At 41.6% G+C, this 24,913-nt stretch overlaps 1 protein-coding gene across 1 annotated transcript in view; it reads left to right on the top strand.

Moving 5' to 3' along the window:
- Positions 1 to 24,913, top strand: part of LOC103365753 (syntaxin-binding protein 4) — a 75,385-nt gene that overhangs the window by 35,720 nt on the left and 14,752 nt on the right. The window contains exons 3-11 of the mRNA XM_008293284.1: positions 3,916 to 4,011; positions 7,241 to 7,310; positions 7,413 to 7,487; positions 12,549 to 12,628; positions 14,734 to 14,857; positions 15,362 to 15,503; positions 21,453 to 21,559; positions 22,479 to 22,620; positions 23,181 to 23,253. Coding sequence (XP_008291506.1) covers positions 3,916 to 4,011; positions 7,241 to 7,310; positions 7,413 to 7,487; positions 12,549 to 12,628; positions 14,734 to 14,857; positions 15,362 to 15,503; positions 21,453 to 21,559; positions 22,479 to 22,620; positions 23,181 to 23,253 — 909 coding nt within the window. The remainder of the gene's footprint in view (positions 1 to 3,915; positions 4,012 to 7,240; positions 7,311 to 7,412; positions 7,488 to 12,548; positions 12,629 to 14,733; positions 14,858 to 15,361; positions 15,504 to 21,452; positions 21,560 to 22,478; positions 22,621 to 23,180; positions 23,254 to 24,913) is intronic.

Raw genomic sequence — 24,913 nt, 5'->3', positions numbered from 1 at the left:
TTGCTCCTCTGTAGTTGTGATAGTGGTGGGGGGGATGTGAGCTGGTCACGAGGCCAAAATATCTCTCAAATACACTTTTTTTTTTTTCCTCGTCTGGAAGTGTTCACTGTGGATTCCTCTGAAAGTCTGCCTCCTCGTGTCCTCCTCCTGAGGGCAGAAACTTCACACCATCCTGACAGACCTGGAGGATGTTTTATTTATTTGGTTTGAGGTTCTCGGTATCTCGGTGTCCTTCGCTCTGCGGACTCTGTCTCCAGCCCGAGGATTGTGAATGTTTTAACTTCCATCGCTACAGAAGGGGAATGAAAATCAGTCTGTTTTAAAGTCAGTTATGGCTGGTTGGTGTTACAACTATGTTTGTAAGAAAAGCAATCGAAACAAAACATCATGCATAATAGAGTACACTGTATGAATTACCTCGTTAGCGTTAAAACTACAGGTCGCTGGAAGCATCACGTGCACCATTTTTAAAACAATCTATGCAAATGAAAGTTTGAACGCTATAAATGGATTAAATGTTTTTTGAGTTACAGGTAGGGGAAGAAAAAAAGGCATTTAAAAAATGTGAAAGACAACTGGATCCTCAGTAGTGGTGTCAGCACAAAGTTGAGAAGCAAATCAGCTTATTGTCATCCAACTGGAGCATGTGCAAGTGTTCACTCTGCTCTGATACATAGAGCAGAGCCTAAAGATCCCCTTACTGTATATGTGAAGCTTCCAAAGCAGCAGGGGGAGGGACTGCTGTGCTCGCTGTAGCAAACCCTTTTGCTATCCTGCACGAAGGACAGCACATGCTAATCTCTTTGTTAATGCTGCTGAAAGCTGTACCATCCTCGCCGGTGGGCGGGAGAAAGTGTTCACAGTGAAAATCATCCCAGTCACAGTTGATTTTGCCAACATGTTGATGGAATATGCAGAATGCTCTTCAAAGGAACAGTTTTGCACTCTCCAGATGTCCACAAACAGCTCTCTGCGCAGTTGAATAAACATGATATTTTCCGTGTTCTTGTCATAACTGGGTTGTTATCAGCCAATTTAAGAAGCCCTTTCTTATCGCGTTAAATTTTTCTTTACACGGTCTTGAAGTTTTGGAACACCGAGTAACAAACATGCCCTTGATGTATTATGAGGAGCTAATGACTTGGTTAACAAAATGTAAAGCAGGGGGAAGAAGATGGGCTCATGTCTTTCATATTTGCTGCACATGCGTTAGGATGGTGTTTTTCTTATCTGATGATAGGCGGGGGGAGGAGACTGCTTTGAGGAGGAACAAAAGAACAAGAAACAGTTTTCCTCAGAGAAGAGCGTGAAGGGAGAGAGAACCGAGACAAGGAATTTTATAACCCCGTTCCGCCAACGGGCGATAATTAACTTACAACCCTTTGCTCCAGACCCAATTAGTGCAGCCGTTCTGTCTCTGTGGCAGCAGAAGAGCCGCCCGAAGCTAAACTAGTCCCGATCTCAGGGTTACATTTACTCTAAGTGTGGAGAAAGGAAATGCAAAAGAATCTGAAGAAAACATGTCAGGAGATGTTGAAGCTGTGTGATTTCATGTGTGACAACAGAAATGTGTTCACTGACTGATCAGACCGGGGGAGTTCTTTGCCACACTGGACATAAAATCATTTTGTCCATTGATTTGATCTGTTCCATTTATACTTGTCCACATCTCTGAAGCAGTTTCAACAAAAACAGAACATCCTAATCTCAGTAAAGGTAGGCCTGTGGAACCAATGTGTCCTATAAAAGCAGAGAAGTTGACTGTAAACTGTAAAACCAATAATAAGGTTGTAATGTTTTATAAATTGCATATTGTATATCATCCATCCATCCATCCATCCATCCATCCATCCATCCATCCGTCCGTCCATCCATCCATCCATCCATCCAACCATCCAATCAACCGTCCGTCCGTCCGTCCGTCCATCCAAATATACATACATACATACATACATCCATCCATCCATCCATCCATCCATCCATCCAACCGTCCGTCCGTCCGTCCGTCCATCCATCCATCCATCCATCCATCCATCCATCTGTCCATCCATCCATCCATCCATCCGTCTGTCCATCCATCCATCCATCCATCCATCCATCCATCCATCCATCCATCCATCCATCCATCACTGTAACTTCACTGTGCGTCCTACTGAATTACTATAAAAGCCCCTAAAGCCCCTTTACTTGAAGGTTTGTCATACTATTAGAATCTTATTTCAATAAATATTGAGCCAGAGGGGAAAAAAGCAAGTTCGGACACCGTAAGTGCAAACCCAGTAGGAACAGACTGAGTGTTTGGAGGAATGAGGCCGAACAGGCAGAAGGCCTCGGCCGTATATCGACTTGTTAATATTTTCTCAAATGAGATGTCAGATGAGACAATACGGTTGATATCGGCTCAGGTTGATGCTGCATTACATACACAACACCCACTGAGCCTCAGCATCTTTCTGCAAACATGGCACTACTTTCTTGCCGCATGGAGGAAGACACAGCATGGATCCAGCAATAAATAATATATTATTCATAGTAATTCAGTTTGAAAAGTTTGACTGCATGTGTAGCAAGACTTGGCGAAGTCTGTTGACTTCTGGAAGCAACACAGTAAGAAGGATCCACATACTGGAACGCTGAATGGCCAAAAGCGCTGAGATCAAGTGATTAAGATAGACAGTCAAAGATGTTCAAATATTTATTTATACCAAGTGAAATGGTTCCTGTCTGAGGAAGTCACTGCTTTTAAATACCTACCATGAGATGTATAATATGGTACGAGAAGGTTTTTAAGATGCAATGGTGTTTGGTTGTATGTGAGAAGAAAACATTTTAAATTGTGTTTTGTATTTTACTGGGAGCTAATTAAGAGAACATGAGACAAACATGATCTGTCTTGCTGGTTCCTGTCAGAACTCTGGCTGCAGCATTTTTGATCCGCTGGAGGTTTTTCAGAAAGTCATTGGTACATCCTGACAATAAGGAATTACAATAGTCCAGTCTAGATGCAACAAATGCTTGAATTAGTTCTTCAGCATCACTCTGAGACGAAGCTTCCTGACACTGTTGCAAAAGTTAAAGAAAGTCGTCCTCGAGACTGACTTTCTGTGCGAGTCAAAGGACACATTCTGTTTAAAAACACCTCCAAAGTTCGTCACGGTAGAACTGGAGGCAAAGGAAACGTCATCCAGAGTGACTGTCTGGTTAGATCATGTGTTTCTGGGGTGTTTAGGGGCAAATACAGAAACTTCAGTTTTGCCTGATGTCGTAAAACACGTAGGTACATTTTCAATCACATTCATATAAATCCAGTTGGTGAGACGTCCTCCGTCCCCGAGGGCCAGTAATTGCTGCCCCTGCCATTACTCTCATGTCAGCACAATGCCAATAAAATGACAACTGCTGACCAATGACCTTCCCCTCACTCCCCTGAGATCACAGTATTCAAAATACCATCTGTACCCAGTAATTATTATTCATTTATGTGCGCTATTAGCATTTGTTCAGTTTGGACTTTACCAAGTTTTTACTTTGAAAACAGTGTGAAACAGTGATACAGACTTACAGGTGAGTCAAAGTGAAATAAATATCAGTGAGCTCTTACTTCATGGTATGTTACAGTAGATAAAGGAAGCTTTTTTGAGGACTTTATTCTGTTTTGATGACAGATTGAATGATGTCAGAAAGCTCTAAAGTGCTGAATTTGTGAAATGGCACCTTGACCATAAGTTAAACATCCTCTACTTCCTGTTGTGTGCTCAGAAGTAGAAAGAAGGTTTTGACAATGAAATGTTCTCTGAAGCAGGATTCAAGCAAGATGAAAATTGTGCTTTAATTGTCATCAGTCTGTGGGACTGTTTAGAGAAAACAACTTGGAAACACCTGTTCAGAAAGTGTTTTGTCTGCTCTTGCCAACAGGAATTAAAGTGATCGGTGGAGTAAAGGAGCTAACTGGAGAGGAGTTTGGAGTCTACGTCAAGCGGATTTTACCAGGTGGCCTTGCTTCAAGCGATGGTAAGTCCTGTACTTGTGAGAGGTTTTTTTTTCTTGCCATGATTTCTCCGGTTTACTTTATTTATTTTTTATCCAAAGAAGAAAGCTTCTTTGCTCAGAGTATTCACAATAAAAAAAACACAAAAAACGCAAACAACATCGACAATCCAGAAAAGGAATGATGAACGAAGAGTCATTTCATCACAGCGTCCTCATCGTCCCTAAAGACTCACACAGCTTTCATGTCAGATGAGTTAATTATTGAATCAGTCCTCGTCGTTCTTTGTCCTTCCATCATTTCATTTCTGTATTGGCTTTGCTATTCTGACTTTGACTCCCTTTTCTTTCTGAATGCGGTGTCGTGTTGTGAAGCTGTTTTCTTAGTTGTCTGTTTTCACCTACTCGCTGCAGTGTTTCGCTCTTTGAGGGTCGCTGTAGAAACGGTGACTAAGGTTCGTCTTACCTCACCGAAGTTTATGTTACAGCAGTTTTTTAAAAAATTCTTGCACCTCCCAAGACCAATGATTAATGAACACAGCTACAGTATATCTGCACAAATCTGTTTTAAAACCAGTTCTGACGCGCGTTACGTATGTCTGTAAAGAAATTAAGCATAAAAAACCAACTACATTCCCAACAGGAAGGCATGAATCCCAAACATCCATCTGGTGTGGGACCATCTCTAATAACATACAGAAAGATTAAAGCTCTACTAACAATCATCAGTGTTTGTGCCAAATTGTTTGCATTGATCAATAAATGACTTTCTACTTCCTGTACACATGCCTTCGTGTACATTTTGCGATTATTTTTCACTATATTTCTTAACTGATGCTCTTTTTTACTTGTAAATAATCCCTGAAGGTTCATCTGCATACATCACCTACAAGATTTTTGAGAATTTTTTTTGTTGAGTCAGCCTGGTTCATGTTATAGTTTAATTCATTTAATCAATGAAAATCATTTGATTAAACACTGACGGCTGTTACTATGGAGAGTATTCTAATTTTCTAGTGAGGAAATTGTCCCACAGTGGGGGGATGCTTTGGGATCCTTTAGCATCAACAAGCCGCCTCCTATTTAAGACGGCTTCTCTTTGTTACAAACCATTTGCCTGATGGAGGTCTATCACCGGTACGTTGCGGTTAAATGCAGCTCCAGTGTGCTGAAGTCTCCACTCTTTTGCACCTATTGCACAAAGAGTTCCTTTAAAATACATCTAACTGAAAGAAATTAACTGGAGCAGCCCGAAGTCTTCTCTGATGAGATTATTTCTGTAAACAGATAAAAGAGGCTAACACAGGAGCCTGCTTAGGATGTATCAGTGACTATTTCAGTCGTATCGACTGGCCTGTAGCTGCTGGGAAAGAAGACGCTGCTGCAAAATGAAAGTAAAAAGGAAGTTGCAGTTCTTGTTGTAGCTCTAAATCTTTTTGCTGCATAAAGCAATTTGAAAATCTTCTGCAAATATTCCCCCTTTATGCCTTTTACATAGAACATCTTGTGAATTATCTGAAAGAGTAGCACGGACTGCAGAACAGACCAGAAGCGGATATCACCACAGTGGTCAAACGTGACAGACTGAAGAGTGCTGAAGTGACAGTACAAGTATTTTTGGAGCTTCTCTCATGCGAGTACGAAAACATGAATAAAACAAACCACAACATTGTCTTGGCCTACTTTCTCTGTGCCATAAATGATGGAAATAGGGCACAGATTTGTACGAGTGACAGAGAACCGTTTGCACTGTTATTAACAATCACAGCTTTTGTTTGGGAGACGCCGTTGATGCATTTACAGCAAAGCTGAGGAGGAACTCGAATAGAAGACCACCGACTTTTCTAATTTAGCTGCTGCTTGTATCCGTATCAAAGAGCTTTACTCGGTCTTACTCACGTTAACCTGCTCCTGACTCCCCAGAAAGGCTTTTCTGCTGCAGTCACAACAGCTGGGGAGCTCTTCTGATCACTGACAACTGAGATTTTTTTTTTTCTTTTCAACGAAGCACACATCATCACTTGTCACTGAGATTTTATATTTTCTGTTTATTCCCACTGACTGTACATTTCTGTTGAAGAGCAGACTGTGTGCATCAAACGGAAGCCACTAGGAGCTGATTATGTTCATCAAGTCCACTTAATTTGGGCGTTAATATTTGTGTAAGTGAGCTTTACTTGGTCTGGAGCAACGTTTCTAACAGGATGATCAATGTTATCATCGTCTGTGTCTGATTGTTGTACATCTATAACGTCCAGATTCCCAATAAATTGTCAGTTTTCATGGTAAGAGGCTGGTGAACAAGAAAGCACAGTGGCAAAGCTGTGAGTGACTGAACTGTAGAGCTACAAAATAGAGCTAAATTACAGTTTTTCTGAACCACAAACGCACTAAATACAAAACAAACTATCACAAAATCTCTACGACTGCCATCAGGAGAGTCGGAGAAGAGACAACTGCTTTTTCTTTTTTATTTGCTATTGAAAATTTGTGCAACACTGAATCTTCCATGTTGTAAAAAACAAATCTGAACATGTAAAGTATTGAGAAAATAAAAGATTTGAGTCTCAGTATTGAGCCACATTATGGTCGGACATGATTATGGCCAATCCATGACTCAGACCACCGGTTAGCTTCAGGTCGGGCAGGTCGTTCCTCCCATCAATGATTTCTATCATTTCCCACATGAGCAATGATGCCCCCCAGGAGGGTTATATCAACTCATAGGTGTTTCATGTCTTTGTCCGACCCCTCCTCTGGGACTAACTTGCTTTAGGAAACCCATCAGGGGCTGCTGCCACCGACAACGTAGCTCCCAGAGACCTGCAATAAAGTCGCAGGTCAGCGGGGGGTCATCTCAAATCACATATGGATTTACACTGGCTCATGCAAACTACATTAAAACATCCTTGGTCTAGAATATAGATATCCAATACAGGGATGTAACAGACGCACAGCCGAACTACAAGCTGTGTAGCTGATGTGTCTCCTGAGGCTCGGCTGCCTGAAAGGGTATTTCGCCCATCTGGTGATGCTACGATAATTAAAATCTCCCAGTGGTGGTGTTTCCTGGGGGGGGGGGAATCCTGACATGTCTAGCTGTGATCTATTTGTCCCGATCTACATGCTTAGAGCTAATGTGTTGGGCTCTAAGGCCGCAGAAGAAGCCACTTTGCTTCCATAAAAGTTCTTCTTGCGGCTGATAACTGTATCCTGCACGACTACTATCTGACCTGTCTTTGACCGCTGACAGGAAACCTGATGCCAGGAGACCAGATCTTGGAGGTGAATGGGGACAGCCTAGTAGGCATCACAAGTGAAAGGTAATCCAGTAAAGCCTTCCTGCTCTCATGTCTGTTTGAAAAGCCGTGACTGTGGCACGACCAACAGCATAATAAACGTGTTTTGTTTCTGTTGTTTCACAGAGCTGTGGACATCTTGAGAGCGGCCTCTGCTACCAATCACATGCGTCTCCTCATAGCCAGAGATGAGGAAGCAAAGTAAGCAGACGTCTATAAATACATGGTCTCATAGTCAGACCGTTCTGCAGCACAGAGTGTCATTTAAATGCTGCTATAGGGGGGAAATGCTCTGGTTCTCATAGCGCCTTTACATCTCTCCAAACTATTAAACTCTGCATGCAGTCAACTATTATAACAAAGTGTGATTGTGACCTTTTAACCTACAGTAGAGGATTTTAATAATTCATATTCCCACATTTATTCTCTCCTTGCATGATTAGCAAAACAACAGGCTTTCCATAAACTACATATAAATCATTCTAAACATCGTGTTTGTTTGTGATGTGAAAGCTCAGCAAACCAATCACAGGATTTTAGCACAAACTGAGCAGTTAAACTACTTTTTCTATATGTGAGAAGTGGGGGAAGTGTTCTAATCATTTGTACATGCATGATGGTGACATGCTTTCACGACACGTTTTAAATTGTTGCCTCAATTCACTGACTGGCGTAGATTCCCACACGATTTATTTATGAATAAAGCATTACATGTAATAATCTTTCACACGGTGATTGTGCAGGACGATAACAACAGAAGCACACTTTGGTTGAGATCGGAAAAGATGCTAGCTTTGGTTCAAAGTTGATGAGAGACAGTTTTTTGTGGAGTGCTTCTGCTCAGAGTATCTGTGACATGATATCAGTGGATGAGCTTATATTTTATATTTAAAAAGCCAAAGGTCAAGTAGATGCACACTACAATTTATTATGTGTAAATTAAAACTGTAAAATAAAAATAAAAATGTAAAAAACAGGTGGATAGAAACTTTTTCTAGTCTTTAATAATGCGCTACAAGACGGTTCTTTTTGGTTTTCTTCCTCTCCGTTCATGACATCTGAGGTCAAGTGATACAAGTTGCAGTCTTGACTAAATTGGGTCATAATTTGTTTTTAAAGTTCTTTGTGATGGAAGATAAAAGGCGTACCCAGACCTAACTAACAAACCAGCTACAACTACCATGACCCGTGGTTCCATATCATTTCATGTTTACAGGTTTTAGTTCATGTAATATGAGAGAACACAGAAAAACAAACCAACAGCTCCCAGACAGAAAAACAATGACGGCTCACATAACCAGGAAATAACAAGGTGTACAGCTCACCTCTAAATATGAACACAACAACACTTTGAACTGTACCGGCATGGCGATGGCGGCATTCCTTTTGGTAATTCTGGCGGCATTAGCGATGAACCAGCTTTCTAATCTTACCACGACCAGTCTGGGTGAAAACAAGGTCAAGCTGTCAGCGAGACACAACTCGTCTCAAATCAACCGGATCCTAAAATGTACGCTCACAAGGCGATTTGCACATTTAAGCAACCAAGAGTGCTGCACTTGAACATACCGGTTCTGACATTTCCTCATAAAATTGCCTCAACAAGATTCTTAGTCTGACACGGGCGGGATTTACACCTCAGCTGTCAGAGGATACACATCACTGGTTATGGCTGGTAACAGAGCAGACTGAAGATGCAGAACTGCATGAATGAGATGCTTGTATCGGTGTGTGTGGAGTTTAGCTATTTCTCTGTAATGCAGAGATGGATTCTCACCAGCTGCTGTGAGGTAGCGCAACACCTCTGCTTTGTGTTGCATGCAGAGGAATGACAGCAGACTCAGGAAGGGGAGACAGCTTAACCGAGGGCAGCGCTCCTGACAGGATGAGCCTCGTGTCGTAATCTGTGCTCTGTGCTTTAACCACCCTGCAGAGGAGCTGGAGGGGAGGGGAGGGCGGCCGTGAGGAGGGGGATTATGCCTGTCTGTCTGTCTTTACCTCCCCATCCATCCCCCATCCCCAACCCCAAACACATTCCCTGTACTTCTAAAAGACAAGTCAGAAACTGGCTGAGCACCAGCTGCATGCTTACCATCCTACAGATATCAGAATACAATAAACCACATTGCTATGAGTAAACCCAGCAACTACCACAAAATATGAATTTAGAAACAGCGAGATGAATTGGCTTTAAATAGGAAAGATGAAACAGAGCAGGAATAAAATTAAGATAAAATTAGAAAACAAAGCATCAAAACACATTAAAATGATAAAAAAAACTGGATTCTTTAAAAAAAATGTAACAACCTAAAATCAATGAATATTAACGTCTATGAATCATACTTAATTTAAAGAGGTAGATTTAAAGGTCACGTTGGATATCTCAACACTTGCAGCTGCTCTCAAGTCCTCTGGCAGACTGTTGGAGCGACTCGGAGCACGAAAAGCTAAAAGCTGCCTCTCCAAAATGTGATATCTGCACCTTGGAGGACCTGAGGGCCAAGTTCATAAACTGTAAGCATGTGAGACAAGCAGGAAGTGGTTTGAAATCAAGTAAAATATTTAACAACTGACAAGCACCAATGTAAGGATTTTAAAAAGACATCAAAATGTTTCATAACATCCAAACATTAATGTTGAAAACTCATCAATTAAACCCTTTATGTCCTTTGAAAGCACGGCAGTGTCACGACTCATATACGGGGCTTAAAGTCTGACGGACGAAACAAAGTGATGGAGCAAAATTAGCTCCAGGTGCGAAGGAAATGGGCAAAGCAAGCGAGGCAAACGGGACTGGAAAAGGCTGCAAAGCTATGCTAGCAGCACAAATATTCATAATAACAAGCTGGTTTTATTTTTAAAGCTCTGCTCATTGCAATGTTACTAAAGGCTTCATAAAAAGAAAGAAAAGGTCCAGTAACAAAAGCCAGATCAAGCTTCGTCACAAACTCTGACCTGGGAGTAACCAGCAGGCAGAAGGTCGTTAAAGGCCTTAAAAGTGAGTTATAACATCAGAAAATCAATTCAGAGTCTAGCGAAGGAGCCGGCAAGCACGGGGGGGAGCGTGATCGGGCCTGTTTGTCCCAGTAATGAGTCGAGCAAAAGCACTTTGTACCAACTGGAGACGGTGGAAGCGGCTCCAGCGCTGCAGTAATTAAACTGAGAATAGATTAAAGCGTTTGCAGCTTTTGTGCAGTGATTGATGGGAAGGGCTGAGCAACAGTTTTTGACTTGATCATCAAAAAACAGACGTTAGCATCAAGTAGTACCGCGAGTTTCTTAGTAGTACGGTTATTATTTTTTTTAAAGCCTGCAAGTTTTAATACCCACAGAGCTTATAGAAGTAGAGAGACTAAACATAATGACCTCAGACTAATCATAATTTTAAAAAATCGTTAAGTGTGATGATTGTGTCCTTCCATTTCGGGGTGAAGTTGCCCTGCTGGTGGCACTTTTAAGCCAAACATCTCCTGGTTGAGGAAACGGTGCAGCCCAGGGTGGAATCTTAGAGCAATCTTGGGTCTCACCAGAGAATTAGCGAAAGGTGTTTATTTACATGAAGTGAATCACTTGGTGAACAAATATGCACATGGATGAAAGACTGAAGGATAAACCAGACAAACCAGGGAGGTGAGTAGTGAAAGGTGAACAGGGAGGCTAATTAAGCAATACGCTAGATTATCAAGAGGGAATACCAAATACAAACATCATACATGAAGCAAGAATAATCACAAAACGCACAGAGCTTCAAATCAAATAGGTGAGCACAAGACACTGCTTGCTGGCGGATCAAGGAGGCAGGGATAGAAGCAAACAAAAGGCAAGTAACACATGACACGGGATTACGCCAACAACAACAAGGACCGACCGAGTTAGTGACGAGAATACGAACTGACAGAACCCTCGACTAACGGCACGGCAAACCTCGCCGACAGATCAGGGCTGTGCGAGGGCAGTTAGAAGTCTGTGATCGGCGTGTGTGTTGAGCGGGAGTTCAGCAGAGTCGTGGTGAGGTCGAAGCTGGCAGGTTCCGGATGGCTTGTTCTCAGAGAGGGAACCCAGCGCTGAGCGGTCAGCGAGTGATCCGAGGAGATTCCGGGGAGGTGAGCGAAGGGCATAGCAGGGAACGGGTCGAGGCACGGTGTCTGGATCACGGTCTGGTGCTAAATGACGGGCTGGGCGAGGGGTCATGATTGAAGGCAGGTGAACCGGCCTGTTGACTTGTAATGATTAAGCTGTACAGTCGTCCTCAAAAGTTATTCAGACTGTAGCTGTCACTGAAATAAATCAAAATTGACAAAAGTAATACTAAATAAAAAGTTAATGAAAATCATAACATTGCTTTGTAAAATGTGCCTTGTCGTCTAGCAGCAATACATCTCGCTTTCCTGCATTGTTGTTGTTTTGCCTTGTTCTGATTAGATGTTGAAGCTATTGCAGAATTATTGCATCACCTCATGGATCCTGCTCATGATGGAAACAGAATGATTGGAGGCACCAGTGAGGGGCTCATTCCTGCACACGTTCAGATTCAAACCTCCCCCGAGTTCCAGTGGAAAAACGCCAATCTGCTTAGAAGTGCCAAATTTAAACAATCATCCATATGGGACGTCATATATTGTTGTGTTGGAAGATAATATTGACACAACTCAGGAGGGAGTTGCATCGTTTCCTGCCAGTACATTATGATGACCGATGGGTTTTCATTGAAATGTGTCAACGAGCTAATTTTATCTGAAGGACACACGGTGCTGCTGAGTGAGCTGTATTGACTTGTGTTCATCAAGATTTCCACTCAGCACATTGTTCTTATGCATCTATAACTTGTGCAGAAATATTGGAATTGTATCAACAAAAGTCTGTCAAAGCACAATTAGTAAAGAGGTTTACAATAAAATGTATTCCTGTAGCACCTTTCAAAACTGGGGCTACCAAGATTCTCAGTCATCCAGGTCGTGGTTATTCTCTAGATTAATCGTAGCAACTAGACTTGCTTGAGAACACACAAAAAATATCCACAAAATTAGCACAAAAGGAACCATATACATGTGATGAAAGCGTCACACAAATGACTTTACCGTTACCTCCCATAGCCGCTCCAATCTGCATGAAACCACGATAACACCTGAACGGGTGGCATGCAGAATTGCTAAACTGCAGATAACTATTAAATCCATTCAGTCATCCCTAATCTGTCCATGACGGTCACACTCTTACCCAAACAATGTTCTCAACATTTCTCCTTTTGTTTCCTTTGAAAAGGAGGGAATTTGCTGAGCTGCTGGAGAAATATGGCTCCAACGGAAGCACAGGATCAACACGCAACTCTCCCATCCAGCAAGGTAGGTTGATAGATTTGTCTCTACACCATTGATTTAGATCAGGAAGAACGCCCTAAAAACGCTTAATGAGAGGAAAAAATGGAATAAACGTCAGGATTCTGTAGAAGCTTTTATAGTTTCTGTGCAGTTTAAGGGAATCATGGAAGCCTGTCATTGGTCGATCAGTTCAGCCATCTCTTTTTTTTACTATTTGCGTGTTACCGTTTTCAAAATCCCCTTCACACCAACAAACGGCAACAAAAACCTCCATGAAAAACCACCCTGAAAATGAAAGTTTTAGGGTGGATTTGGTTTGCGCAGGACAACTTTTTTGGTCACTTTTAATGTTTCTCATAGAGTCATTCAAATATACTCACGGCAGTGGATGCAAGGGATATTTGTGTTGGGATTGGACGGTACGACAAGGTGCAAGAAGCTACTAATGAACAAAAGATTAACCTACTATCAAGCTCATCAAACCGTCCAAAAAATGGTGGATAGCTCAAATTCAGTTTTTGCAAACAGGTTTACTACTTGATTACCACTCTTTCTGATATGTCTGTGAAGATTCTCAGTCATCCAGGTCGTGGTTATTCTCGTGGATTAATCGTAGAAACTGGACTTGCTTGACTTCCTTGAAGACGTTCCACCTCTCATCCAAGAGGCTTCATCAGTTCTGAGTGACTAGTTGAGAGTTCCAGATACTGATATCCTTAAGGAGCCATGAACAGAATTTCGGTTTCCATTGGGGATTTGTTGCTCCGCCCCTCTTGGATGAGAGATGAAACATCTTCAAGGAATTCAGGCAAGTCCAGTTGCTACGATTAATCCACGAGAACACTTTTTTCTAACGGTGGACACAACGCGACCACAGAAGCAACAGAACTCCTTGTGGAGAGTTTCTTCTTGCTCCTCTACGCTCCTCTGTTCATACAGCTGCAAACACTCTAGACTTGTACGTAAACGTTACTCGCTCCAACCTTTTGCGGGAAACGTGACCAGCGCGCTCACTGAGACGTGACGCTGACACGTTCAGTTGTTGTCAGATTAAAGGAAAGGAGTACATGTCTGAAAGGGGCTTATGTTTGATAAGCCTAAAGGGTGGATGGAGTAAGTCGGCCTTTAAAAATGGCTTATGACAAGTGCACTTGTTCATTACACAATTGCCAACATCTGTTTCAGTTGGGAAGGAGGCAGCCAGCTGGTACAGATTTGTTAAAACAGGGCTTTGGTGTGTGAGCAGTCTTGTGTGCACCAGGATTCAACTCCAGAATGAGGAGACCAGAACCGAATGGCATCCTGTACGAAACGTTTGCAGATTTAAAAAAAACAAACTTCAACTTGCTATATTCTGTTAAATAAAGTAAATGGCAACATTAACAGAACAGAGAAGCTCCGTTAGTTGTCATGTATTGAGCTATAATCGTTCTCCTGGACATGTGGACCCCCTACGCAACACCACTGGGTCTTTGCATCACAGTGCAAATGATGAGTAAAAGCTGCTTTGTTCATAACGATACAGCCCAGAGACATGCAACGCCGATATCACGTCTAGTTTGAAGATCTAAACAACTCGGCCCCGTTGGTGTGAAGTCATGAGTGAAGCACATTCTACTGACTCGAAGCGAGATCTCTGTGCAGTTGCTCAAAAATGAACAAAGCCACGAATCATTTTTTATTGAAAGAACCCGTGGCGTTCCACTGCAGCATGTACAACCTCCACACAGCTTTTAGAAAAGAAGCAGATGTTTACCGAAGGCAGTAGATTAAAAAAGAATATTTAAAAAAAGACTCTGGGGAATATCTGGGTTGCTCGGCGGTTGGTTGGTTGGTCAGCATGTTGGGTCTTAGAGTTGCTCAGGCTTAAGACATGTTTGACAGGACGGCACATGTGTTACTACTGGAGCAATCTATAGCTGCAGGGAACTGGTGAGAGCTTCTGTTTTAGTTTGTCTGAAAAAGAAATGTGTATCAAGGCTATTTCCTGCACTACTTTCCTGATAGTATAAATGTCATGTTTGTGAACCACCTCCATCACCTGTCTAAAGTTATCTCTCTTTTGCTATTTTGGCAACAAAGCCGAGGTTAAACGTCTCATTGCTTTGTTCCTTTTTACCGCATTAAAGGAGGTCGCTACCTGGACAGCACATCATCTGGTTCTTCGTCTCGATCCCAGAGTCCTTTGCTGTTGAGCCCAGCAGGCTCTCAGAACATGTACAACAACAGTGGACCAATGCTGCGCTCCCTCAGGTAAGAGTTGTGTCAACATGTGCCTCTTTATCGTTGACATAAGAAAAAAAATTATAAATATCCACGTGTGTCCAGTTAAACGCAGGCAGACCAGTGTTTCAATAAGCATTTCAAACAGAAAGCCACTGGAGAATGTTTGGTCGATATTCTTTAGTCCTGTAATGTCTTTTGGTTTTATATATTTTATCATCATTTCTCCCCCAGTGACTCTGGCCCTCTCCCCCCACCGTAGACACCGACTCTATGCGTTACATTAATGCACAGCTAATAAAGAGGATTACTTTGATCCTCTTGCACATGTCAGGTCGTTTACATTACATACTTGCACATTTTCAGGCGATTCATTTGCACATTCCTGCACACTGAAAATATTACTTTTTGCGATTTATAAACCCTTGATTACTGCTAATTTGACTTCTTATTTGTCTTTAAACACTATCATATATTTGCAGCAGATCAGTGCACTAAAAACCTGATATGTTATTTTCGTGTGTTTGTCATCAGTCACCCAGGTGAAGGAGTGATTCAGCTCATTTCAGTGGCCCGATCGAGCAGTTTAGGCATCACCATCGGAGGAGGCTCCAACAGGCCCGACGGCCCTGCGGTCTTCATCCAGGAGGTGCTGTCTGGAGGAGACTGCCACCGGGTAAGAAATGAGTCCAATGAACCACCAGAACCGCAGATAATAAAGGAGAGGGGAGGATGGAGGTGAGGGGAGCGACGTTTCTTTGAGCTATACTGGGATGTTCGATTGTATTCCTATAGTTTTATATGATTGTATAATTAACAACAATCTTCCCTTGTGTACTTAGGCGAAAACCGTGTGCTCCTTAAAAGCTCAGCTACTTAAAGTTGTGTTAAATTGCACTTAATGTAGTGAAAGCTGCACATAAGGCATGCTTTCATAGAATGAATGTATACTTTTTGTGTATTTTTGGGTACTTTTGGTAGCTAAAATCTAAAATGACTGGAGGACCACAACAATATCTGGACTAGACGTGACTGACATGGATGCAGGGCAGCAGACAGAGACCACTTGTGGGTGAAATGACGTGATGGCGGAAGGTTTAAAGAGAGACGGAGGGGAAATAAGAAGAAGGCAGCAGTAGAGTGCATGCAGACGTGTGAAGCTTTGGCCGCAGATTAGCGTGAAATACTGTTGAGGCCAAAGGTTGCTGATCCTGTTTCTCTGACTAGCTGTCTAAAGCCCACAGGAAGTACGAGCCTGTCACCTCCACTCACTCACAGTGTCAAACATAATGTATGTTTGGCCCACAGGACACCTGGGCATTAAATATGTAGGACAAACTGGTCGGGCCTGTTGTGGAAACGGATTTGTATGAGTTTTTGTGTTTTTAAGCTGTAACGCAATTTTGTCATACCAGTAAACTAAACTGTGTATTTGATGTAATTAGGGAAATTAGATGGGAAACTTAAGACTGTGGTTTGCTGCTGGTATCACCCTGGGAGCTTCAGTAGAAATCAACTGGACTTCTCTTTAAGGTTTCGCCTCTTATCCAAGAGTCTCTATATGAACTGAGCTGTTCATCCAGAACTGAGGAAGCTTCTTGGATGAGAAAAGTCTTCATTACCTTAAAGAGAAGTCGATTTAATTTCCTCTGGAGCTCCTGGGATTACCATGACCTGGATGACTGAGAACCTCCACAGACTTCTCGTCATTCTGAGGACCGACGGTGCTGACTTCAGAGATAATGCATGAGGACAATGATTCTGAAACCAACAACTACAAACTCAATGATTTCCTGAACAGTCATGGACACGTTTTTGATGTTAGCACTCGTCTTATTGTTCCTACGCTGAAATGCAGTAAACATCTCCAAAGAAGTTTGGACCTCGCTCAGTGTTGTGACTCCTGCCTTAGTGGTTTGACCTTCGCATTGGTTAATCTTGCTGCTGTAATCTCAGCATCACAGGGATCTTTTACGACTCTTGGAATTGTGTTAATGGGGAATTAACTGGGCCGGCGCTGTCGGTTGCCAACACTCCTTACTAGGTAATAATATTAACAAGCACATGTGTAGTAGTAGTAGTAGTAGTAGTAGTAGTAGTAGTCGTAGTAGTAGTAGTAGTAGTGGAGAGCTATTTGAGTTTCTCTCTACTGGGTAAATGCTCATTCAGTGATCTGCAGCAAACTTGTGATTTACAGCAACACCAAGCAGTCGACGATAAAGACGGTCTTGCCATGGAGCTGTAAAAGCTCAAACTAATTTGAGCACAGATAAAAGCTCCAAAAAAAACACAGAGACCATCACTCTCAGAACCCCAAGCAGTTTTTTTGCTCCCGTCACATTTTTCACGATAGCATAAAGTCCTGACCTCTATGGAAACAGCACAAACACGGCTAGAAGTTGAGGAAACTCTGTACGTTATGACACAGCTACAATGCCAGAAAGCATAAATTGGATTTATTTGATGATTTATTTTACAAAATATGTAATAAACTTAGATTCAACATGTCCAACAAGTCCCTAGAGATGTTTTGAATACTGGAAAAATAGTAGCTACCAGGCACATTTTTAATTTGTTTCTGTTCTTGTCAATAGTCACTGCATTTTTTGTCAACGTGACTGTTGGTTGAGTCAGTCATGGCTTCTCTGTTGATTTTTTTGTTTTGTGCAGCACCAAACGAATCAATTGCAACAGATTTATAAAGTAAAGATGTAGAATTTGATTATGATGATGAAATATCTGCATTTTAAGCTTGGAGTCGGTTAATTTTCCTGCACATCACACGGACGCTCTGGACAATCAGAAGCTTAAACATCTTGCTGTTTTTACAGTTTCTAGATGTACATGCTGCAGTGTGTTCAACTGGAAGTGTAGTACATGCTGGCTGCATCGTGTACTGTAGCTCCACATCAATACATGCTCCTTACAAACAGAATTATTAGTTAAGGTACAGCGCTGAGAAAAGGCGTTTGAGTTCTTCAAACAATTTTTAACCCACTAAAAGATGGATGCAGCGATCCACTCTGAAAAGTAGAGCCAATGTGGGAGCGTCCAGACAGCACAATACCACTGAGTGAGGTAGGCACTGGTTCCAGGAAGCTCCTATAGATTCCCAGTCTATCTAGTACCTGACATTTGGTGGCGTTGATGGCTTGATTGTCACGTTTGGTCATTAGTGATAATAATCAGGTGAGTGTAGGTGGACAGGCAGATTGTCCTCCATTTCTTCGTCTATCTCGCCCCTAAATCATACCCAGCTCAGCCCTCTCCTCCAAATATGGTCAATTCTTGGTTCCATAAACTCCAAGAAGATGACCAAAGAAGACGAACTGAAGGCTTGTCCACAAATCAGTCCATTTTTAGATACAGTCTACGGGGAAGAGTGTATATGCTTTAACATTGCTCCATGTGATTTGGTTTGGATTTATTTCCTAAAAAGTTGTGCAACTTTCTGTAAGCTGTGTTCCAATTCAGGGGCTTGTTCATCCAAAGGGTGTATTGCTAGCAGAGACAACATCAGTTGCATTTTGCCTTAGACTCCTTCCTTGTTTTCCCCCCAAACCCAAAATATAAACCAAATTCCCCTGTTATCTGCATCGTCACCTTGACACATCCAGTCCAGCCAGTTCATTAAATCCTGTTGAATATTTAGGCAATCCTGCAGGATTAAAGGATGCGATTCTGCCCGGATATTCTTTTGTGTTCAAGTTACAATACTGCTCTATTAGCGGAGTCCCACAGGCCCAAAACAGATACACAACACGAGCTGTGAAGGTCAGTCATCAGGCTGGAAGTCTGCTTACAGCTCCACCGTTACACACAAACGTACACTGGTAACACACATTTACACTCGTGAGCATAACCAGTTTGTCGATGGGTTCATTCAGTTTCTACATCTCAAAAACAACATATTGCTCTGCGACAAGACTGATTCTTGCATAATCTTGCACAAAAGCATGTCAGGGTGGAGGTGAGAAAGACAGAACGGCAGGAAATGTTCTCCAGGTCTTGTCAGGAAGCTGCTGGTAAACATGATAGATGAACTCTGCGCTACAGCAGAGTGTCAGAGGGAATATTCAGTCACTTCTGCTCGACAGAAACGCGGCAAAAAAAAGTGCTGGATTGTGCAACTTCATGAGCTCAGTGGAGACCTTTAATGCTTTGTCTGGTGGAGGAGAGGAGTGTCACAGTCGGTTGGATTTTCCAGGCTTCTGTATATAAATATAAATATAGAATTTATGAATGTTTTGCTTTTTGAAGTAATTACAAAAAAATGAAAACTTTTCCACAATATTGTAATTTTTGAGCTGAGCCTCTAAGACATCGTGCTAAAACATTTTTCTTTTAGATACAAAAAGAAAACCTCACACAGTTCTCATTTTCCATGACTAATCTACCAAAGAAGTCTGTTTGATAGAACATCCATCATTTTGATGAATTGGTTTTTGGATAGACTGTTTTTTTTCATTTTCATTTCATCATTTGACACTCAAACAAGTCTTCGCAGTAAAACATATTTTTTTAAAGGTATTTTAAAAATTTTCTAAGCAGATGTACTACCTACAAAATCACACCTGATATTGTACAAAGGTTGAAGTTTTTTCAAATGGAGTTATTTAAGTCACATGATGACAGCTTCTTTATTTATTTTAATATCGACATACATGTGGATGGAAAAAAAAGGAAGAATTGCAATGTCAGTGGTTTTTTTTCCCCAATTTAATGCAGCCCTACTGCATTTCTTACTTGGAGTGACAACTTCTACACCTAAACTTTCTTTTATATGACACAGTACATAAGTTAGTAAAAACAAAAGTCCATGTTTCGATAATGTTAATGAGCAGGCATTTTGTATGTGTTGGGTAATTTTTTCAGAATGACTAAACTTCTATGCAGATGATACTCATTTGTACATTTCAGCTCAGCATCAGGATTCACTTAAAACTTCCTTACATGCCTAGAATCCACTATCACGTGTTTTGTAATCTGTCTCTGATCAGTTTTGCAAGAAAAGTTTTTTTAAGTTCTCTTAATTAATTATAAATATACACACAAAGTTGCTATAATGAAAAGATAATGCAGCTATCGTGTTATGACTAAAAGCAAATACTGTAGAACTTAATAGCCATCTTTCCACACACTGCAATAATCCAAGCATCTGTACTGGATATTTTTTTCCTTCTTTCTTTCAGGAATGAGGCTACACAACAGCAGGCATGTAGACTTGTTTTGGCCCATTTGTTTTTCTCTGACCTACGAACTCAAAATCTCCAAAATGCAACTGTGCCAGTGACAGATAACAGTGATGCAAAGCACAGAGTCCATACAGTCATTAAGGGTCTTTAACTCACCATACATTAGAGCCTCATTCTATTACAACAAACACAGACGCTCTGTGTCCGTCAGTCTTCTGCTTATGGAAGCAGGTTGTCCATTACCTCCAAATCCCAGTTCTTAATCCCTCGTGTCATATAGGAAGCAAGCTAGAATTTCATGCACCACGAGTTTCTGTATGGGATGAGTCAGCAGGGGGGGATTATGCAGCCATGCATTTATCAGAACTCGGCCAGTTTTAGTTGGCAAACACTGGGCAAAACAAGAACGCTAGATTTGCACGTAGATTAGTAAGGAGGATGATTTTCAGTTGTTGTGTGGTCTTTTGTTCCTTGTGGTGAAGGTTCGTTGAAAGGACTAGATGTTGCAATCCCTCGTGTTTGCACCACTTTTGATTAGGAGTTCTTGACGGATGGCTGCTGAGGCTTTGCCAAGAGTAATGAGCGTTTAAAAGTCTGTTCTCAGTTGGAGCTCTGCTTATTGTGCCATATTAAGGTTCACATGGCATTTTCAAATTAGCTGTACACAAATGACTGTTTGATTCTTTACTATTACAAAAAAAGGTCCTTCCTACACCTTTGTGTCTGAGCCGTCATTGGCATTTTTCCCCCCACCAAAATCTGTTCTAGCCTCTCTAAAGAGATCTGAGGAATCAGTTCTAACTCCTCTTTTACATAACTGGTCACAAGGTTTTTGTCAACCAATCAGTGGAGGTTTTCCAGGCTGAATCCAATTAAAGCAGCCCTGTTGTCTTGTCCCAAATCCCAGTCACTGGTGTTTCTGTGGGACAGAAACTGAAGGGATACTTTTCACATTCATGTGAAAATGACAGAATCCAGGACACCAGGAACTTTAAACGACTTAATTTCTTGGTTTGATCCTTTATTTATCTATAGCCCGTATTTTCAGCTTTTCTCTACGCTGTTTGACTGAGTGTTGAGTCTGGACAGTAGCTGTTGTGTTTGTTGTTTCTGGTCACGATGTCGTGACACAGTTGCCTGACCAATCAGCACAAAAGGAATTTAATATGAGCTACTCAGTGGTGCCCATATTTAGTTCTAGGAACTCACATACAAGACAGAGCAGTGGAAACAAAAGCTGGATATGTGACAATGGCGACATGTTAAATTTAAGTTCCTGCAGTAAAAAATGAATGATTGTGACTGTCCTTGGCTGGGTGCTGAGGTTTTTGGCACTGAAACATGCCAAGCCCACTAGAACATTTAGAAATCCTATTTACAAAAGTAAGCCTTGGTATAGACCATCCTATGTGTGTCTCCCTGTTGTGCAGGATGGACGTCTGAGACCTGGAGATCAGCTCATCGCCATGAACAAGGAGTCTTTGATAGGTGTTACCCATGAGGAGGCCAAAGCCATGCTGAACAAAGTCAAATTCAGGTGAGCGGTGCTTGTATAAGACATGTACAGTCATGACTCGATAATCCGACCCTTAAGAATCCGAAAACCTCCCTATCCGACAGGATAGCAGGAAAAACGAACGGAACCCATTAAAATTAGCCTTAACATACCGACAGCCTTGGATTCCGACTCCAACATGACATTTAATGTCACCAATAAGGATAACAGCGTATTATCTGACTGAACAATCCGACAGATTGGCTACGTTCACACTGCAGGACTTAATGCTCAGTTTGGATTTTTTTTGTGAAATCCGATTTTTTTGTGAGTTCGTTCACATTTCCAATTAAATGTGACTTGTATGTGATCTGCTGTGTGAACTTCATACGACCCAAAAGTGTCCCGCATGCGCAGAAGAGGACACGATGATGTCACACACAGCGAGCGTGCTCAGTGTTTACAGAAGTATCCGCCACACCCCCGCCACTGCCACCGCTTCCACCAGCGATGGCGGAAACAGAACTGTGACCCCTAACTAAACTGGCATCAGCAGCATTTCAGCCACTTCCACCCCATCGGAGCGCAATCCCCAGGGTGGAAGTGGTCGGAACATGCACAAGTGCACCGGTCAATTAGGTGTAAAATCCAGCGATGCGTAGAGTTCTAACAATACACTAGTTATTATAATAACTATAAACAATAAATATTAACACAAATGAGCCTTCCAGCATTAAGCCCTCCTTCTATCTCGACTTCTGTCTTGACAATCCGACAGCTTTGCTATCCGACATAAAAGAAGGTTTTACATTTAGTGTCGGATTATCGAGTCACGACTGTATTACTCATTAAGCAACTAAAAGAGAGTAAAATTAGTCAACTGCGTCACCTCTTTTCTTATATCTTCTTCGTACATCCCTGTTTACGTGTATCTCTGTTTGTGTGGTTGTTTCGTCTCCAGCCAGGAAACTGCAGTGGAGATAGCCTTCATCCCGGGTAAAGGACTCTTTCCAAGCAGCACGTCTCTCCATAACGGAGTCCAGCGAGCCGCCGGAAACAGCTACAACTCGGGACGCTTAAAAGTCCACATCAGATCACCTGAGGTCAGCCACACCACATGTCTCTGTTTTAGTTGCAGATTCTCAGATTGCACAGCAACAAGTGTGAAAATGCAGAAGAATTTCAAAGTGAAAGAAGACTAATTAGTCTTGTGTAGCCATGATGCGTCTTAGCTGCTGCATCAGCTCACCAGCAACAGGATACAAGATCAAAGTTGATTGTATTCTGAGAAACGGCAGAAACTATGAAGGTGTTTTTCTCGGCTAGTATAAGGAGTTGTTTCTTCTGGTTCTTCTGATCCGTACAACCTGAAGTGCACCTCAGGAATAAAAAGAATAAAAATGAATTGATTAACTGTCCTAACTGTCAAACGTATTTCCTCATGTCACTGATTCAAGATAGTCAAATTATTTTATTTCTCCTGATCCAGTAGTGAGCTCCGGTCTATTCTTTTCTAGCAGGTGAACGGTTACATAAGCTTAGCAGGCTACCATCAGATCAAAGTGTCTCATGATTCTCTGGAACATGTTTTGCCTTCAAATCTGCCCAGCCGATTGTTTTTTTGCTTTCCGTAATCAAATATACATGTGTGTTTTCTGTGCAGATCTGTACCGAGGAGCCGGCTCCAGTGTCCTCACCGTCTCCTGACATCTGTCCTCCAGATATTCATATTTCAGGTAGAGCACTTCACTGCTCACTATCTCTCTGGCTTCCTCCCCCAGTTGTTCTCATGTGTGCAGGCTGCAGAGTCAGCTGCTGATTCACACTGGGACCGGGACTCATTTCACATTACAGGGACGGATTTTTTTTTCATGCTAATCAATGCAAGTCCATGTAACTTTAAAGGATAAATTGTGTTTTCTTACTTTAGATACAAACAAACAGTGAATCCTACTAATAAGAGTTTGTGCCATAGAGCGCCATTGATGTCTAAAAACCAGGAAAGAAAACACAAATGACAACAACTGCTTCTTGTTTGAGTAATGTTCAAATATTAAACCACAGCAACCAGCACAGAAACAGCCCTGCTGCACTGCTCTGACCCATTTCTAACACTTCAAAACACGGTGATCTGATACCTAAAACTGCAGCCTATAACTGGTTTCCTACTATTATGTGTAGAAAAAACATCAGCAGCTGATTCAGTCGCAGCAGATACAATAACTGACAGAGGGTAAAAGACGTTTCTAATAAATTTACCAGCTTCTTCATGTGTCCCAGTTTCATCAGTAATACGTGATAAAGAGCAAAGAGGGCTAGCAAGCAATCTGCAGGGACGTCTTTGGTCACCTCCACGTTGGCTTCATCACTCACACGTGGTAAATGCTCCTTGACAGAAACCAGGGGTAGTAATGACAACAGTTAAAAGTAGCCGCGTCCCTGTCAAACCGAGATATAAAATATTGAGGTTATGCAACTTATTGTCCAAAAGCAAGAGGACAAGCTGACCAGAACGATCAGCGTCAGGGACACAGACTCATGTTATTCCTGGCAGAGACATGGCGCTTCATTTTCTCTTTCAGGTTTCACAAGTTGTAAAAAATTACATATAAACTAAGAAAAAACATTCGTATAAGCCTCTGTTTCACCATGTTGCCATGTGGCAGCAGATACATGATCCTGATTTTACTGAAAGGCAGAAATAAACGACGCATGTTTTAAGCTTTAGCTGTTCTTTGAGGACAAATGCACATCATTCACATGACCAGGAAGTTCTGGTTACCCTCACTTTTCCATGGATTCAGGACGAAGAAGATTACGATCTGAAACCTCCCAGAAGTGACTAAAAGTTTAACACTTAGGAAAAATTACTTCAAGTAAAAGTTGAAATACTCTCTGAGTGAGCTGACTTTTCATCTTCATGAATAAAAGTAGTTTAGATGTTTTAAGTTTGAAATATAAATAAATGAGCTGCTGTATGACAACTACATACACAGCACACCCATATAAGTGGTTTTTCTGCATTATTAGGCTACTCTGAGACAAGGTTTGCAACTTCTGACGACATGTTAAAGCTAAAATATTTATTATATTTTGTGACTTCAGACATTTTGAAACTCCATCATATCGTCATGATTATAACACTGGAAACCGTAGTTTTAGCCTAAAGAGCTGCAACATTCTGCCCAAACTATATGTTCACAACTTTTCTACTTCTGTGTAAACTTCCAGTCAACAACCCCTACAGCTTCAACAGCAGTATTGTCTTCTGAGGAGATATTATAAACGTGTTCTAGATGCTTTCTATACATGGTGATTGGAGCTGTAGGCAGCATTTTGTGTTATTTTTGAATATATGGACAGTTTACATGTGCTGTTTGGTTCTTCCCCCAGAGG

Source organism: Stegastes partitus, unplaced genomic scaffold, assembly GCF_000690725.1.
Source record: "Stegastes partitus isolate 25-593 unplaced genomic scaffold, Stegastes_partitus-1.0.2 Scaffold869, whole genome shotgun sequence".
NCBI lineage: Eukaryota > Metazoa > Chordata > Actinopteri > Pomacentridae > Stegastes > Stegastes partitus.
This window is presented reverse-complemented; position numbering and strand designations above follow the sequence as displayed.